This window comes from Eptatretus burgeri, chromosome 7 (genome assembly GCF_056783735.1).
Source record: "Eptatretus burgeri isolate ZD-2024b chromosome 7, Ebu_testis_v1, whole genome shotgun sequence".
NCBI lineage: Eukaryota > Metazoa > Chordata > Myxini > Myxiniformes > Myxinidae > Eptatretus > Eptatretus burgeri.
In genome coordinates this window covers 39,651,860-39,669,687 of record NC_140967.1, presented here as the reverse complement: position 1 = coordinate 39,669,687, position 17,828 = coordinate 39,651,860, and the positions used below count along the sequence as shown (strand labels likewise).

Below are 17,828 nucleotides of genomic sequence, written 5' to 3'. Positions count from 1 at the left end.
ACCCAATATCTAACTTGGTCTTACACCAAATATTCCTGCTGGGCCATGCTCCATCCAAATCACCAAATTCCTCATCAGAGATTAGTGGCAAAGTTGATTCTACAATTGGGGATGCAAGGGCATACTTCTTGCAGGTTATCGTGCGAATTCCCTTTGTTTTCCTGTCGCACGCAAAATTTAATCATTGCCCAGGTAGGCTTGCAGAGAGAGTGCGTCAGCATTACCATGGTTTTTACCAGGACGATAAAATCGAAATTGCTGCAATTTCTCGAACAACCTTGCAAGTTGACCATCAGGCTCCTTCAACCAGAGATGCCATCGCATGGGATGGTCTGATCTCACCATAAATTGTCACCCATAAATGTTGGAGTGGAAATGCATTAATGCAGACAGCATGGCCAGTTGCTCTTTTCTTGTTCTTTTGTTTGTTGGTGTCATCTTCTTCCCAGAAGGTTGACTACCATGGATCTCCACCTCAGTTTATCCTGTGATGCCTTTACACATTCCACATAGGTCAAGTGCATCGATTCCATTATATCTGTGATCCATTTTCTCCTCTGCCTCCCACTCCTACATTTTCCATTGATCTTCCCCTCCAATGACTGTCTCTGGCTACCATCTGCTCTAGTGATGTGGCCAAAGTAGTGCATATTTCTCTCTGATGTTCTGCATTAATTTTCTCTTTTGTGCTCACTCCATGTGCCTGCCGGTGGTGTTATGCATCCCACAAATGCTCATGCTCACCTGAGATATGATCCTCACCCATGGCATTTGTTATGTTTTTGCCTTACCTGGAATTGGAATTCCAGATAAGGTATTGTCATCATGCACTGTCCAACGTCTCCCATTTCAACTTCTCCGGCCAAACGGCTAGGCCGATCCCATTGAAATTTGGCAGCAACATTCTGCTCCTGACTGGTAACGGGGATTACAAAGCTTGTTCTGGTCACCTGACAAAGTATGTCAAAATTGTGGAATTAGTAAATTCCTTCAAAAATCTTCTCCTCCATACTCACCAGCAAGAATGGGATCAAATTTGGGTTACAACATTAGGCCAGGGCCAAGATAAGCTGCAGGTCCAGTGGTCCTATTTTTTTCTTGTTACCAGTTTGTCAAATTTGAAGAAAATACTTTTTTGGCAAATTTTGCTCAGTTTAAACCTGATTGAAATTTTCCTGACACCCCAAATCAAATTAATAATGTTGATGAAGGGAACGCTCGCATCCACATCCCACACAAGTTTTGGTGCATCTCTTCTCTGCTCTCAACCCTCCGTCATAAAATAGGCTTGCAGCAGTAGTGAAGAGTATTTATAAGATCTTTGTTTTGCATGCGTTTCCTGTAACAGCTCATGAATAATTGTACCATTATGTAGAAATGTAAATTGTGTACTTATTATTTGTCTTGTGCTCCTTTCTCATTAAAAATGTTTAAATATTTTGATATTGTTATTAAAATTGTGTCAAAATCCTTTGCATGGTGACACTTCCTTTCCACCCATGGATACTTAGGAATAGAGGATTCGAAAGGTGTGGGTAAAATCTTCAGTGCATGACAACATCCAGTCAATAACCCCTCGACAGTGTGGTACCACATGGGCGAGGTTTCCAAGCCACTCATTCACCACTTGCTTTTGGACTGAGACTTTGAAGTCTATGCACGCAACAATATCAAATTTATGGCAACTACAAATAAACATACCCAGTTGAAAATTGACAATCCACTCATGAAGGAATGGGTTTATGCTTTCTGTAATTAACTGCATTGGATATTTTATGGATCCAAGTGCCCACAGGACTCTGCAACATGAGTTAATAGAAAGAAAAAAAAAATTGCACAGAAAAGTCAAATTGAATATTATTTACAACCAGCAGAGTACCCGCCCTACGGGCGATCTTGTTCCAAGCATGCAACACATTCTTCTGAAGCATACCTTTATTTGGGCAGTGTATCAGCAACTGACAGCTCTGTATTGGAAAAATAAATAACCCGGGTTACATGCATGAAGCAAAAACATACCTACTGTTTATAATTCAAAACACCTCAACACACTGGAAAATGTGGGGACAGGAATACTGCACTGTAAATGGTGGAGACTTGTAATTCCCTCCCCCACCTGGAGGCGACGCTACACGATACACATTCACATAGAGAATGTGCGTCCCCCCCCCCACCCCAAATATAAAAACACCCCTATATATTAACTGGGGTTATGCTGATCCTCTGTAGTAAATCTGGATGTAGTTGGGCCAGAACTGGAGGAGCAGTAGCCCGACAAACAAATCCACAAACACACAAACACCGGTATGTGAATTATAGTAAGGATTATGAAAGACTACCTGATGCATGACATTTTGACAAGTACACAATGTCACAAACATCAAGTCTTCATTGTAAGAATAATATTGTGGCTTTGACATTTTGATATCATACCTTCATGTCATCCATCCAGTCAATCAGGTGTAGCATCTCTTGGAAGATGCGCTGCAAACTTATGTTGGCATCAAGGCGGGCACGCCGTGCTGCCAGCAGCTCTAGCAAATACTCCCACAGCCGCATGACATTATCACGGCGAGTATTTATGCGTCTCACTTCGTGATAGCCCTCTGCCTCAAGCTCGCGTGCCACATCCACTACTGCTTGCACACGTTCCTCATATGCAGAGATGTCTGCTTCAATCGCTTCATGCTTCTTTGTAGCAGCTTCCACAGCTGCCAAGTCCTGCCCAAAGTTATCCTGCCAACCCAAAACAAATTTATTTGCTCAGAATATTCTCCAAAAGCATCACATAAATGATAAAAAGCCTATGTGACAGTTCTTCAAGTTATAGGCTTGGCTACCTGTAGAACAAGGCGTTGATTCTCGCTAAGCCACGTCTCACGTAGTGCTGCCTTTCGATCAAACCGACGTGCCAACTGTTCCAATTTCTCTTGTCGAATAAGCTCAGTGCGCAAAGCCAGTTCTCGTTCATGTTCAGCCTTTTCAAGCCGCTCCCAGGCCTGTTCACAAGGTACCACAGAACAAAGTTTACTGGGAAAGTGTTCCATACACATTACAAACTAGAAGAGAATTCTTCGACGTCACCAGATATGCCTCCGCCAACATTATTACATCATTATACATCATTGTATCAAGTTTGATTAAAATACCTGAACCCAGATTCAAAATGTTAAATCATTCTGGCTGCCAGACCATGTGTCCGATCAGGTTTAAATTTAAAACATATATATTCCCCATGACTACAAGATCATAACTGTGATGTTTCACATCGATTGATGAAGCAGTTCAAGAGAGTTGTTTTTAAATATATTCATTAAATCTAATACGGCTGCCAAACCATGTGACCTATTAATTATTCGTGAACACCCTGGTATCCCCAAGGCTTGGGGAACATGTGGGTAAAGTTTCCTCTCAAGCTGTCAAGCTGTTCTGGAGAAGGAGATTTTTAAAGGTTTATTCTTCAAAAAAATCATAGCTGCCAAACCATGTGACCTATGGCATCATAGGTGGATAACTTTTTGTTCCTCATGGATAAGCAATTATACCTGTAAAGTTTCACCTCGATCTGTTCAGCCGTTTGAGGAGATTTTTTTATGTTAAAAACAATATGGCTGTCAAACCACATGAACGATGTCATCAATTTACTCCCCCCATAAAATACAATGGAGCCTTAGATGACCCTCAAAAATTTTCATAGTGATCGGACAAAGCATTCGACATATGCAATTGTGAAGTCATACCGAAGCAACCCGACATTAAAATAAAAATTAAAAAAACACTTATTTCCCATGGGGAGTACTTAACATGTGCCAAGTTTCAATTTTTTCCTTGGAGCGGTTTGGAATATAGAGGCCCAAATTTTTACTTTTTTCCAACATGGCTGCCACACCATGTGACCTATAACATCACAATTATCATTAAAACATTCTACATGAGTAGTTGCACCGATGGTGAAAAATTAGTGTCAATTGGATAAGCAGTTGCAGAGAAAACAGAAAAAACTAGGGTGGACGGACGTACATAAGGACAACCCGAAAACAATGCCTGCCACTGGCAACTTTGTCAGCGGAGGAATAAAAAAAAGAATAAGAAGCCCAACACAGGATGCAGTAATTCATTGGGCATCTCCCCATGATGATTATGAAAAATAAGCACATTGCAATATAATTGTTGAAAGAGCATCTTACTCGGTTGATGTCAGAGACGAGCTTGCCCTCCCTTGGGGTATACACTTTCTGGTTGTTGGCACGCATTTTACTCTGGATTGTGAACAGCAGAACTTCAAGATTGCCCTTTTCAGTGAACCTAAGGACAACAAGCACTATAAGATCAATAAAACAGTTACTTAGGGTCAAATATATGGACTATATATGTACTAAGGCATGGGGTACTGGGGAGGGGGGGGGGAGAAAATGCAAAAAAAAAAAAAAAAAAAACACTTTACATAAAAGCAAGAGAAAGGGAAAGGAAGTAGAAAGAAAGTTGTGTCGATAAATGTGGAAGGGAGAGAAGGGAAATGATGTTTGGATGAATTAGGAATAAGAGGATGGAAGGACGAATGATAAGGTGACTGTCTAAACAGTAAGGAGTAACATATTTCCAAATTATGAAATGGCAGTAATCATCCCTTTAGGTGTACAGGTATTGTAAATTAGGAATGGCTCTAGCTTGTGAAGGAGAAGGAAGACTGACATAACAATTTTATGTATTCCTAGCTAATTAAATAAAGGATTATCAAGTTTGATCATAACAATGCAAAGGTCGTTGCACTTTAAAATATACTCCGCTTCCCAGATAACAAGACTGAAAGTTTCGCCTATCCACCAGACAGTACCACGTTGCCGATTCACCAACTAATTGAAAGAACAGATGCAAACCGAGGATGGCAAATTAAAAACAATGACTTTTTAAATAGAAACCACAAAATAAGCCTGGAAAATTATCATGGCATTGGCAGCTAAAAGGCTTGGTCACTGGCACATACTTTGGTGGTTTCTCCACGGTACGGTAGGTACTGAAGGCCTGCAGCTGCAGCTGCACACCAGCCAGAGAGTTGGCAAACTTCCGGTTGTTAAGGATGATTATTGTCTGCTCTATCCACTCAAGCAGGTCAGAGGCAAGCGTATCGTATTTCTCGATCATTTCTTCAGTCTCTATGGCACTGTCCAGAACCTAGAAGGCAGCACAATTGCAACATATATTATGACGAGGAATTTTCTGCTAAGCAATGACTCAATGGTTGAAGAAGACAAAATGGTGGTCAGAATACCTTTCCTATCCGCTTTCCCTCAACAGCAAGTGCTTTCATTTTGGAGAAATAGTGATAGTAGGTCACAACGTAGGTAATAACAGATTTCTCATCTGGCTGATCAACGCTGATATCTGATGCACACCATGCGTGTCACAATTATATAGGCTACTTCAACTTACAATGTCACTTCAATGATGAACAGAGAAATTTATCAGTGGCACTATAGAAAGCTGCACAAGTCAACAGCTGTTCTGCAAAATAGGTAACATAACTACACAAATTAAGAGTTGGAGAAGGTAGTTTGCAAACCTTCCAGCACAAATATGAGAAAGAAAAGCAAATTTCAAACTGCAAATCTGACAGGTAAACAAGACCAAACCATTGATCAAGAAAAAGACAGTATATGAGCTGACCTTCTGGATCGAGCAGTTTGGTGAGCCCCAGCTGATGCTCAGCCATGTTGAAAGCATTTTGAAGGTTGTAGTGTGCATTTGACTTCTTTAGTTTGTCAAAGTCAATAATATCAGGCCTGCCAGTCATGAATTAAAAAAAAAATGTTTTAAAACCAACCAACGGAGCTCAAGGTGTCAGTGGTAGCAAACAGGCTTCAAATTAAGCATTATGTGTATTGTGAACAAGTTAAACATGACAATTTCACAATGACATTCCAGTTTTTACATAAAACACTTTCAAACGGCAAACTACCTTGTAGGATATAAACTCCTGCATATGTACACTCTCACTAATTGAAGCCGATATGATTGATATTAATAACAACCTTCAAACATTGATGACAAAGGAAGGTTTAAATCAGAAGACAAAATATTTTTTTTTAATCAGTTTTCATCAGAAAAACTCATATCAAGAATGAACTAGACAGCTTCAAGAAGAAACACACCAAAATTAATTACTTGCCCATGATGAAAATTTTAGCAAATGATCGACAATAATACACCACTACTCTCACTCTGACATCACCTGTCGACTACATTTCTTCTTCTTCTCCTCCTCCTCCTCCTCCTCTTTCCTTTATCAGGGGTGAGGTCCGATGGCACCAAGTTTCTTCCCTGCCTTGACCACGATACCCATCCACCTCACTCTGTCTTCAGTCGACTCTCACCACGCTCCAACCACCCCGACCATACAGATATCCCTCCTCACACAATCCTCGCAATCTCAAACATGGTCTACCTCTTCTCCTCCCATCTTGCTCCCTCAATCTATCTGCTCTCTATGCCATTCTCTCCCCCCCCCCATCCACTCCAAGTGTCCAGCCCATCTCAGCCAGTTTCACCAATCTCCCCTTCAAGCCCATCTGCATGCCAATTGCCTCTCTCAGTTCATCCATCCTCCTTCTATCCACCCTATTCACTCCTACAATCCTCCTGTCCTAGTTGTTCTCGCAAACCTGCAGCCTCTGTTTTTGTCTGTCGGTACCACTGTCTCCAGATGGTAAAGGTAGGCCGGCAATACACACGACATCAGAACCTTCCCTTTCAATTTTCTTGATATCTTTTTGTCTGCCATTACTCCCTCCACACATTCACACCCATCTGAAACTTCCTCCATGCCTCTGCTTTGGACTTATCATCCCCGGTCACTGTTCCTCAAACCTATTTTCCTGTCTGATCTCCTTCTCCAGACACCCAATATTCTTTTATTTTCTCTTCTGCCCAACCAACATGAACAAAGTCTTCTCCATATTCATCTCCAGCCCATGCTTCCCAAATGCCTCCTTCCACTCGCCCAGTACTTCCTTGCATCTCCCACCCACTCGCCACCACAACAGCCAGATAATCGGCATACAAAATCTTCCACAAACTCCCCCTTAAGCTCACATTCCTGCTTACCAGCTCAATCACCATGATGAACATGAGTGGGCTAAGAGCGCTTCACTGCCTCAAACTAACGTTCACACTGAACTCCGCAGATATCCTGTGGCCAACCAAAAGTCTTCCCTTCGCTCCGTTGTACATCCCTTCCACCAACCTGACTTCTGCTTCTGGCACTCCCATTCACCTCAGCATCACCATCACCATCTCTCAGGACAGTGTTGTAGGCCTTTTCCAGTTCCACAAATCCCAATGCCATCTCACCTTGCACGTTCAACCTCTTGTCCACCAGCTGTCTCAGCATGAACATCCCATCCGTCACACCCCTCACCCTTTCTAAACCATAGCTGCTCTTCTCCAATCTCCATCTCCACACTCTTCTTTATCCTCCCACCAATAATCCTCTCCAGCATCTTCATGACATGACGAAGGAGTGTAATGACCCTGTACTTCCCCAGATCTTGAGCATCACCTTTCCCCTTCCATATTGGCACAATTAACTTGTCCTCCAATCCTCCGAAATTGAACCCTCTCTCATACATCCATTCAACAGCCTCTTCATCCAACTGACTCCGACTTCTCCCGCTGCAATGATTATTTCTGTGTACCAATGCCTGGTGCTCTTCCCTTCTTCATCCTTTTCACTGCCTAATGCAATTCCTCCTCTGTGATCTCCACCAACTCCACTTTCCACTCTATATAACACAATAACTCCAGCTCACCTTTGTTTTCTTCCTGGTCCAACAGCTCTTTGAAATACCCTTCCCACACATTCAATACTTCCTCTGTCATTAGGCCGCCTACCACAAACATAAATTACCCTCCCCCCCTTTCATGTCCTGACCATCCTCATCCCCATCACGAGCCAATTTATATATCATCTTCCTCCAACTTGTTGTACACCACCTCTTCCATAGCTCTCCCTGTTGCCTTCTTGTTTTGCCCATACATGTGCAGCAACTGTGCATCTGACTGCCTCCCACTATCCTTGATCTTCTCTATCCTCTTCAAAGTCTCCTTTTCACCAACTGCCTTCGCTATCTCCTCTGTCCATCATACCTGGTTTCTAGTTGGTTTCACATGTTACGAAATATTAACTCAAGTTGATTGTTATCTTGGAATGTTCTGCTTGTGATAATTTGTTAATTCTGAAACAAAAGTGAAGAAAAACAAAAAAAAAAAACACAAATACAATTGTTTGGAAATATTTGATATTTTTGTGGGTTACTTTTGGGAGAAAGTTGTAGAAAGTTAATTATTAATTTTGACAAACTCTCACTTGTGAATATCTTTAGGCAGAATGGTCATATCTGGAGTGTGCAATAACTCGATAGAGCAAAAACAAAACTGAACATCAGAACAAACAAGTTGATGCTGGTAGCATAGGAAAGACAGGTAGATAAGAGTTGGGAGTGTGGGATGATGAGTTCAGAGTAAATCATGATGGCAATATAGTATGGGAAAATGAACTGATAATTCTCAATGCAAAATAAATAAATAAATAAATAACAAAATAAAAAAAACAAAATAAATCTCAATGCAAAATACAAATTACCTGTGCTTGTGAATGAGTGCATTGAAAGCAAGTCCATCCCTCCAACTTGTAGTAAAATTGTGAATGTTTACATTGGAATACCTGAAAAAAAAAAACACAGAATTGAAAAATGTCAAAAAGTTCAAAAAAGTAACCTTCACACATAACTGTGCAAATTTTGTAAAAGATCAGCAAAAGATCGTTTTACAAACATGATACTCTGCCTCAGGGCAAAAGAAGCTTGTTAGTATATCAACAGACGCTATGTCTTTAAACAACATGCTTCACTTGCTGCCCAGAATGCCATAAACAATACACAGCTCAAGCCAGAGCCAAGTTTGACAAAATAACTACCAAACTTGGTAGAAAAAAATTAATGCAAACCACCAACATAATCTGTCAAATCCTACTTTGCATTCTTGTTGGCTTAAAGAAAGAAAGAAAAAAAAAACACAAAGGTTGCTTGCAAGAAAGACCCCCCCCCCATCCTCCTTTATAAAATGAGGCAATTCTTTGTCGATGTACATCCTAAAATCATAGAAAAATAAATAAATAATAAAAAACATGGCTGGGCCAATCTCCTCCAAAGTCTGCATATGTGCTGGGGGTAACCAGGATCAGGTCATGGGCACAATCCCTCCCACCCCTCTCCACGTGATGATGGGGAGCCCACTTGCGATTTTTGCCTGTACGGCTCGGCAAATCTCCAATCCCGACTTAAAATGGGAAGTGCAATCTTCTTTTCCTCAAGAAAACAACAAATCTCACAAATAATTACTTTGTTGCACAGCTTGGCTCCTTTCTTCACTGGGTGATGTTCCCCGAGGGAACAGGGATTTTCTAGTCTTTCCAATCTATACTAATAAAGGTAACTAAACATACCCAGCAGTCTTCATTTGACACCACAGCAAAAGTGCATCCTTTGCCGATCTTGTTTCTTTATTATCTTCGGTTTCCACACTAATATCCTGAATCTGTTCACACACAAGATTGCAGAATGAGGCAAAAACTAGAACTGGAGTACAAGACTGTAGAATCTCAAGTCATAATGCAGATGATGACAATCACAAACTCAAAGAAAACAAAACCTTACATAAAATGGAAAAATGTGAACGGCAAATACAAATGAATTACTTTGGAGCAGTTAATCATAATCAGTAGAGTTCACAATCAACATATATATACAATAAAACGGCCTCTGACTGAATACAAAGAACCACCACCACTCCTTTCGGGTCTTTAAACACACAGTGCTGCCGAGCAAGTTTTTCTTGGTTACACAGCACAATCCTGGATGGGTTTCCACTCCAACACAGTATATTCGGATGGATCATTCTTCACAGTAAGCTGGTACTCATTTTGCCAAACTCGGAAGGGTGAAAAGCTGAGTCAACTCACCTGCTGTTATTTTAATGGCACGACAGGGGCTCAAACTCAGGACCCTAAGATCTTAAGCCAGCCACCTGAACCATTAAGCCAACACCAGGATTGCTATAAAGTTTGTATGATTACAACATGAGTATGATTAAAGTACATACTGTTATAACATAGTTATAGCTAGCTCTGAAGGTGCTCTTGCCTATTGCACTCAGCAAACCTTATCACATGCACTCTTGCTAGAAGGCTAATCCAACCAACAGCAATCTCAGTGCATTCCAAAAATTCCACAAGTGTGCGTCCACTCTCATGAAAGCCAGAAAACATCTGTCCAACCTCCAGAATGGACTTTCAAAATTGTCTCCCTCCTCTAAAACCTGGCAGCACCTTGAAAAGTCTATCTCTGGAGATTGCTCTCCTTTCCTCTCTTCAAATGTAACCACAACCGATTCCACTTGTGAGAAGGTGGAATGCCTCAATTCTGTTTGATTACAAATCTTGCATGTCAACCCCTCACTCTCAATACCCACCTGACCCTGTCATACCCAACTGCTTCTAGACTTTTGTGCCTTTTTCACCTAAAAAGGTGGATAAGGTTCTTTCAACCCTCAATTCTGACTGATACTGGACTGGATGACATCAGCTCAAGTGTCCTAAAAACAAAAAAGTTAGACATGAGATCAAGTCTGTCTCGCTGGAGCTATCTCGTGCTTTTGATAGAGTCTGGTATCTTGCCTTGCTCTCCAAACTCTCTGCCGATAGCATCCAAGGCCAACTCCACACTTTGTTTACTGACTTCCTCGACTCTCATAGCCAATATGTGGCTCTCAACAGAATCCTTCTATCTCCTCTCCTGGAGGTTTCTTCTCAAGGCTGGAGTAGCCCAAGGCAGTTATTTGGGCCCAGTCATATTCCTGATCTTCATCAATGATCTCTCTGGCTCTGTGGAAAATCCACTTTATCTATTTGCTGACTCCACCCTCTGCCACGACATCTCTAATTCTTCAGCTGCAGCCTCTTACCCCTCTTCAGACCTTGACAGAATCACAAGATGATCAAACACTTAGAATATGTCTTTCAATACTGACAAATCTCACACTCGCACTATCTCTCTCTGAAAGGACCATCTGACAAACCCTCCCATCTACTTTCTTAACGTTCAATCATTCAAACTCCTGGATCTCACTATCAGTCATGATCTTTCTTGGGCAAGCCACATTTCAAAGTTGGCCTCCAAAGCCAGCCACCGAGTGCATCCTCCGTTGTGCAAAATATTTCCTTCGCACACCCAAACTCCTATCCACAGCTTGATAGAGTAATGCTGTTCTCTCTGGGCTGGCTCCCCTGCCTCACATCTTGCTCAGCTTGACACCGTAGGAGCCAAGCTCAAGATATTTGAATCTCCCACGATGAATCTGAGTCTACGGGCCTATCACTTCACCACTGCAGATAGGTCGGTAGTCTGTCAAATACTACCTCCTTTATGGTCTTGCACCCTCTGCTTTTTCCATGCTTGTCCCCCACCCCCCCCCCCCCACGAGGTTTCTGCAGGGCACAGATCACGGTACACCATTAACCCCCTTGTGAAACTTCCTAAATCCAGGATCACTGCTCACCTTCACTTATTTGCTCCTCCTTTTCCCTGTCTGTGGAACCAACTTCCACATGATGTTAAATCCCATTCTTCCCTCCAAGTCTTCAAGACAGCTGTTCACCACCATCGCAGATCGTTCCCAATCCAAAACCATGATCTGGTTTTACCCTCATTAAATCCCCTCTCCCCCCTCCAAATTTCCAGTTTTTCCTACTGAGAGTTTCCTTCTGTATCCATCTTGTCCACCCCATGCATCCTCTCCACACCCATTGTTTGTCCACCTCCCTCTATATTGGCCTTTAGCTCTGCTGTTGTCGCTTCCCTACTCTCTCTGTTCCTTTTTTCATGTTGCATCCTGATCCATTCAGTGTGCTTGTCCTAGCTCTTCCACAAGCCTCGACTATGTATACAAAAAAAAAAAATTAGTAATAATGAAATTGAAAAAAAAAAAAACACTTTCGACCCCAAAATTTTGACTGCATCAACTTAGTCAGTTATTTAACTTCAACAAAGATTGTACTCCAGTCCAAATTTGCATTGTATACACAACAGTAGGGTGGGAAAACAGCTATCGGTACTGTATTTATGAAACTGAACAGGAAGGTAAACCACATTTACCAACAAATTTTGGGAAAAGGGTAAACAGATAATGCAAATCAATGATCATTACATTTTGATTATGTGATAACCAAAATTAACAATACATAACTTACATTGTGCATTATGGTTTAATGTATAGCTCACATTTGCACAATCAACCAAATTGGCACCCAACTATGGCAGACGCATCTCAAACCTGGAATCGCAAAATTATGGTCCAGATGAGGCCCAGGATAAGACGATGGTTTCCATCAACGATGTCATGTGAGCCCATGTTCTCCAAGTGCACCTTCTGATCTTTGAGAAACTGCAGAGCCTTGTCCACATTTTCAAGGCAGTGGATACGCATCTTGCCTCTCGTCGGTTTGGGCTTCAAGGGGATCATAATGTAGGTGGAGTTACAATTAAGTCGCTATGCTATGTACAATCACTAGGTGCTCCTTTAGAAAGACCATCATAACACAGGCACAGCAGACAATGTCATCAGAGTTTAGTACTCAAAAAAAAAAGTTCTGATTGGAATCAATACCATTATAAATATCTACTGGATCCCTTGCTTCATGCTCATTTCAAGTCCTTAAATGGTAACTCCACAGAGCACCTTGCACCATTTAACCATATTATTTGTATCCCAACCATCAAAATGAAAATAAAAAAAAACAGATGTAAAGAAATTTTCATCATTACAATTAGTCTGTACATTATTAATTTCAATATATACCCTGTAAAAGTCAGAATAGAATGTCATTTGAAAGGATTATGTTTGCCTCAGCATTGAAAAGGTCATAAAATTTCCATATCATAGTGATTATTGAGGAAAATGATAGCCAATACACCAAAGGTTTTTTTTTTTAAGAGTTGTGCAAAAATAAATTTCTACAACTCTTTGCATTTATGCATCACTATTTATGGTGTTGTGTATGAAATAAACACAACTTAAGAATGGAAACTGCAAGAACTAGAGAGTTCATAGAACACAATACATCATGCAGTGTTCAACTATATCCTATAATAAAATAATTATTTCAAAGATAGTTTAAAAAAAAATTAATAATAACATCCACAAGTTTAGCACTATTGAAGCAGTGTCAATGTGTTATACACCACCCTATAGAACATGCCCAAGTACTGCAAAACTGGAGGTTCTTGGAAGGATTACTTTTTGTGTTCTTTTGGCGACTTGTGTTCTGCAGTGTTCAAGCATATAATTACATTTAAATAAAGATTGTAAAAGTCTAATAATTAAATTAAGTCCAGTTTTGCCACCATTTTAGGCAGTGTATCACACCACCCTAACAGTACACGAGTTATTTGCGCCTGTTGTTTGTGTCCTTTATGACATCCTTTAAAACAGTAAGTTTCCTGTCTGGAATGATTTTCAATTTTGTTTGACTGCCAGACAAGTAGACAGAGTTAAAATATTATCTCACTCCTGAGTGCATATGCAGTTGGAATGAGGTTAGAGACAAAGTATGGTGAAATGGCAATCTTGGCTTCCTATTTATGTTATAAATATAACATTCAATTTAAATAAGTTGTTCCTCGATCATAAACTGATAAGACAGACAGTCGGATGGACATGAACCAATTCCTTAACTCCACTTTTTGCTTTGAGTGTGCGAGGTAATTACAATACTGCACTCGACTTAGTAGTAGCCCTTCTTTGGTTTGATTTAAATGCATTCACAAGCAACACAAGAAGGAAATCCAAGCAACTTCTTTACACTGTCGTTTTTTGTACAACTGTTGACATTTTTCTGCTCATTTTCTTTTTCCCCTCACTCGCTATTTTTCTCACCATCCCTACATAGGAAGTCTACTGACTTCCTGACATGTCAAAACAATTTAATTTTGGAGCATTTTGAAAACAAGCAATGAAAAAAATTTTGATTCCATTTGAGCTTTGAATCATTATTTAGTGGTCACGTGGCACATTCATGTCGATGGATATTTTCATTTTCCAACCAGAAGAGACAGCACTTCAGGTAATATTAACATGGCCTATTCTGAATCAAAAACGTACCAGGCGTTCTCCAGACAATACTTCCAGTAACTTGATGAGCATACGGCCATCACGTAGATCTGTGTAGAGATCTGATATCCGACAGGAGACGCGAGCCAAGTGTGAGTTCACCCATTTGGTGAAGGTTTTCTTTTGCACAGCCTCACGCTCATCTGCAAAGTTAAATTCACAATGTTACATACATGGATGGACAGGATCTGCAAAAGGTAAAAGTGGAGTTAAAGTTTCTAATTAATGGCTGAATTTATATATTGTAAGGGATTGGTCTCCCTAATGGGCAAACTCCAAAGAGACAAAGCGGAGGCATTAATTTAAATTGCAAAGTGACAAATGGTGGATTGGAAAGCGCAAGGATTTTTGATTAGCTTGCACATGCCAATAACTTAACTATACTCACTCCCAAAGCAAATGAACACAGAAACCAACATGAATAATCACCAATTCAGTTTGATAAAGTGTGTAAAAACGACATGCAGGGAAGGAACACATAAAACAACTGTTTGAGATAAATGAAAAACAATAGGACAACCTGATCGAAAAATAAATCATGCTTATAACTCTATGTATATTGCCACGGTTGTGAGCAGAGGGAAGGTCAAAGCACACCCACACAGATTAAAGCTCGTTATATCTTAGTATTCTGTTTAACCTCTCAAGTATATATCGTATTCATGTGGATATATATAGTAAGCATTGTGAATGTTAGCTTTAGTACATGGACTTTCCTTTCTACACCATGGTCTTGAACCATTTCACACGAACACCATGCACACATCATGCCATTTCCACGTCAGTCCTTTCTGCTCCAGCACAGAATCCAGCACAACAAGCTCCCCAGCCTACTCAAAGGACATCACCGAGGCTTCCCTTTGGCAGGAAGCCATCAATCACCGAAGTGGCAGGTACGTGCCTAGTCGCACTCTTCCCCCTTGCCGTAAAAATCCACCGTGGAGGCCCCGTCCCACCAATAGGGCTCCCTTGCCAGACAGAGGTATTGGACCCGGCCAAGATAGAGGAAGAAGTGCAGAGGAGGACTCAATTAGTGAATAATACATATATATATATATATATATATATATATATATATATATATATATATATATATATATATATATATATATATATATATATATATATATATATATATATATATATATATATACACACACACACACACACACACACACATACACACACACATACACACACATACACACACACAAAGTTACAGTGATGGTTGCCATGGCAACACAATTCAGCCATGATCTAATCAGGTTGAGATAATGGCATGAGGAATAGATATCAGTAATAGGAAAGCTAAATGTTTAATAGTTCTTGAAATATTGCGCACACAAAAGTACATGGACAGATTCTCGGCCAGTCCGTCGGTCGGAACTCAATTTAATGTCCCCATTTTCTGACGTTATTAATTTGTCTTCTCCATATTCTCATAATAAAACTTTCAAATTTGATTACAAAAGCTCAAATGGTTAAAAAAAAAAATTTAAGTTGTGGGACAGACTCATAGATACATGATTGCAAAACCCCATCTCCCACTGTGTGGGCAGGCAGGCAAACAAAAATGGAGAAACTAAATGCCTTACAAAGATTACCACCCTGGAAAAAAACAGTTTCATGTTGAAATAGTTGGTCAAGTGATTCGGTATTTGGTTCTCAAGCATGAAACCTAGGTCCTCAACAATGCCAGACTGAATATTTAAATGTTAGTACAGATAGCAGAGTATTGGGCCAGAGTGGGTGTGGCATCGTTGAATACCAGGGAAATACAAAAAAAAAAAACTATAATAAGCTAATTGTCACAAGCATGCAAAACAGCATCATAAAACGATTAATTCGTCACAAGACAAGATCAACTGAGATGATGGTAGCAAGTGATATTTTTTTCACCATGTAATCCAGTAAAATAATGACATGAACAAAACAATTTGATGCAGAAAGAACAAGACGAGATTTAAAAATGCAGAGCCTCAGCAGGGTAAATAGCTTTATAGCAGATTGGTGTAAATGGCTGCACACTTTTGCTGATTATTACACTTGCACGAACTGGACCAGAGATCAATTAAAATTGTCGGTGGGGTTTTATAGATTATGCGACATCTGAGAGGAAACAACCTATATTGAAGTAGATCTGACTGTGTGTGTGTGTGTGTGTGTGTGTCTGTGTGTGTGAGACACACACACACACACACACACACACACACACACCTATCATCCCTTCCGAATGGGTAAGGCATTCCATTTCCAAAAGGACGAAACCAACTGTTCAATCAAAATTATTGCCCTTCAAAGTGCTTGTTTAAAGAGGGCGAGCCAATTCAGGAAGGATCTCATCGCAAATTCCTTCACCAAAAGAAACGTCAAAAGCAATAATTTTACTGGGTTTGTAACCTGAAGAGGTATTGCATAATTGAAACATTTTGTCTGCCAAATGCACGGCAAACATAATGGAATGTAATAAATCCAATGGAGCAGAACTCGGCGACAGTGTTTGCAAAGCACAAATTACTACATTGCCAACTCATTGCACTTCATCATGAAAGATATTCCCTCCACACAAACTTTTTTTTTCCTGTGAAAGATAAAGGTCATATATTTAGCATGTGCTTTATTGGCCTATTTGCTAAGAGGGGAAAGCCATTTGCAAGTACTGTATACATTTTGTTCACTGTAAAGAAATGTTGGGTTTTTTTTTTTTTTCATACAGCCTTGGAACCAGTTTAGTTATGGGCACAAAGTCAACAACAGGGTGGGCAGGACAGCATAGGAACATGCACACTCACCTTTGAGCTTTCTAGTTTGCGTTCAAATTGTTGCATCAAAGAACGCAGACATTAAACTGGATGTTCCATCTGCCAGCACTGCCTGTCAGATGTTAAAGAACCGACCATGTCTTTCACAAGTATTAAGTAAGTTATTGCCAGCATTCTGAACAAATTACAAATTATTGCCACAATGTGCAGGGGCAGTGCATCGAAGGCAGCCACACTTCAGTGAGTGATGCATTTCGTGGGCCAAATGTGGAATTTTATCCCAATCCAACATGCATTCACCAAGAATGACTCCAGACCTCAATTTGCCTTTTTCTTTCAGAAGCTCACCAAAGCAAACTCGAAGAAGCAATTTAATTACTCTACCATAATGATTACAGACAGTCTTCCCTTATTGCTCTATTCTACCCAATTCTAATGATTACCCTATACCCTAATTGCTCTGCTTTACCATACTTACCCGAACCCAACTCAGAATACAAAAGAAAATGAAATAAATGGTTTTATTATCCATAGTTGTACATAAAATATAACCAGACTCGCTGGTGTAATGGTTAGAACGTCTGCTCTGAGTTTGGGAGGTCGACAGTACAAACTGCAGCAGTCATACCAAGGGCTTTAAAAAATGTACAAGCTGTTTGCTTCCTTGCTTTCCAGCATTTGAAAAGAATAGAGTATGTACAAAACACTGGGTAGGCAATGGAAAACCACCTAGTATAACCAGAAAGGAGGCAGTAGAATACAGAGAATCCACTGACCTGTCTGCAATGTGAAACTAATAGGCACAGAGATTCAGCTGCATCATGGGAGATTACAATGCTGTTAAAG

The 17,828-nt window shown here is 40.3% G+C and overlaps 1 protein-coding gene across 3 annotated transcripts in view; it reads right to left on the bottom strand.

Annotated features, from left to right (window-relative positions):
• SPTBN1 (spectrin beta, non-erythrocytic 1) overlaps positions 1-17,828 on the bottom strand; it is a 300,241-nt gene that overhangs the window by 148,500 nt on the left and 133,913 nt on the right. For all 3 annotated transcript variants that reach the window (XM_085888100.1, XM_085888098.1, XM_085888099.1), the window contains 10 exons: positions 14,212-14,363; positions 12,385-12,558; positions 9,500-9,591; positions 8,639-8,719; positions 5,665-5,780; positions 5,270-5,382; positions 4,985-5,172; positions 4,188-4,305; positions 2,841-2,999; positions 2,434-2,736 (listed from right to left, as the gene is read on the bottom strand). In XM_085888100.1, the coding sequence (XP_085744226.1) occupies positions 2,434-2,736; positions 2,841-2,999; positions 4,188-4,305; positions 4,985-5,172; positions 5,270-5,382; positions 5,665-5,780; positions 8,639-8,719; positions 9,500-9,591; positions 12,385-12,558; positions 14,212-14,363 (1,496 nt within the window). The remainder of the gene's footprint in view (positions 1-2,433; positions 2,737-2,840; positions 3,000-4,187; positions 4,306-4,984; positions 5,173-5,269; positions 5,383-5,664; positions 5,781-8,638; positions 8,720-9,499; positions 9,592-12,384; positions 12,559-14,211; positions 14,364-17,828) is intronic.